We start from the raw sequence: 1,728 nt of genomic DNA on the forward strand, positions 1-1,728 counted from the left end.
GCTCTGTTTCCCTTGAAGTTCTCCCTTCCTGTCTTAGCAAAGTTATTTAAATGTGCTTACCTTCCACATGAATCATAATTTTGGCTGAAATTTTTTTCAAAGGAATATTGTAATTCTGCTTGTGAAATCATTTGGCAGTGAGTGACTCATTTGATTTACAATTGTCTCTGATTCTCAGCAGTCATCATACACACTGGGGAACTCTTTTAAAATGAAATAAAATCTAACCTTAAAATTGTTTTCAAATGTAATGAAATTTTCATGAGCAATCAATTCCACAATTAATGAAATGGATGTAATTCTGTTTCATGCACATTTATTTAGGCACTTATTAACTTGGAGTCTTGAAGTGCTCTAATGTAGCTCAGAATAATAACTGTTTCTTTTGAGAGTCAGGCAGATTTACGGGCTCTTGAAATCTCATGCGACCTGCATTTGGATCTAGAAAACCTGGTGGATAAAGTAGTCTGGTGAGCATCAGTTTAGAAAAGTGAAGTCTTGCTTTCCTGCCTGTTCATGCAGGTCCTGGACCGTGCGGAATTGCTGGGACAGCTTGTGACTGTGGGGAGGAGCTACAGAGTCATGTCGGGGCTCACCGCAGTGCTGCTGGACGTCCTTGTCTCCCGTGCTTGTCCTTCACAGGCCTGGGTGCTCACCCTCTGTGTGTGACAGGAGAACCATTCTCCTTGCTCCCTTTCTTTCCCTTCCTCCCATTTCCACCGCCATCCTCTCCTGGGTCCTGGTGGCAGAAATGTGTCCACTGACATTTTATGACACTTGCAGATTTCTGTTGACTCATGTGAGACAAGATGGGGAATTTTTCTGCAGCAGTTGCCACGTGGGAAAACAGATCAGTTAGTCACATCGTGTGCCAAGTCCGGCTGTTGTCTGTGCTCAGCATTCTTAATCACAGAACCTTCAAAGCTGTCCCTCATTTGCAGTGACATCAGCCTTGGCACCCCCCACACCCTGACCCTTAAGCTGTCATTTGCTGAGGTTTTCTTGTTGCTGTCTCTGGTGAAGACATTTATTTATGGCCCAAGAGGCTGGCTCTAAGAGGATCCCTCCAATTTTCCTTCTAGAGACAGAATGAAAACATCTCATTACTAGCTAGTGCCATCTATGGAAAACCTTTTGAAACCAAAAGCTAGTGATTGTCCCAGTGGACAGATGTTACCTGGAGCGGACTCAGATCATTTTGTTTATTTTTTTCTTTCTAACTCAACACGACTTTGAACCCACTCTGTACGTAAAAGAGACAGGAACACAAAACTCTTTATACTTCCTGCTTTCTTCCCAGTGTGCTGACATTTCAAAGCTCCATATGTTTCTCTAAACAAAGTTTCAGGAAAATACATATTTTTTAAAAAAGCTGTTTTCAGGCTACTATAGCTCAAGAGAAGAGAGGTGGCCTGTAGGCTCTGGAGGCGCTTTGCAGGATGTGATGGTTTCTATCCTTCTTTGAAACAGTGGCCCAGTGGTAAGGTTTAAAACTGACATGTGACCAGGCGTGGTGGCACACGCCTGTAATCCCAGCACTGGGGAGGCTGAGGCAGGAGAATCACTGTGAGTTCGAGACCAGCCTGGGCTACAAAGTGAGTTCTAGGTCAGTCTCAACTACATAGTGAGACCCTGTTTCAAAAAACAAAAAACAAGGCATTCTGGCGCGGAGTGTGGCAGCGGCGGGCGCAGCTAGCGGGTCGGCCGCGGAGAGAGGGGGCAGCTCAG

At 44.8% G+C, this 1,728-nt stretch overlaps 1 protein-coding gene across 1 annotated transcript in view; it reads left to right on the forward strand.

Moving 5' to 3' along the window:
* The first annotated feature begins 809 nt into the window (after nt 1-809).
* LOC104851330 (MARCKS-related protein-like) overlaps nt 810-1,728 on the forward strand; it is a 1,866-nt gene continuing 947 nt past the window's right edge. Inside the window, 1 exon segment of the mRNA XM_010608490.2 lies at nt 810-854. Coding sequence (XP_010606792.2) covers nt 810-854 — 45 coding nt within the window.

This window comes from Fukomys damarensis, unplaced genomic scaffold, assembly GCF_012274545.1.
Source record: "Fukomys damarensis isolate Sample0158 unplaced genomic scaffold, DMR_v1.0_HiC HiC_scaffold_35, whole genome shotgun sequence".
NCBI lineage: Eukaryota > Metazoa > Chordata > Mammalia > Rodentia > Bathyergidae > Fukomys > Fukomys damarensis.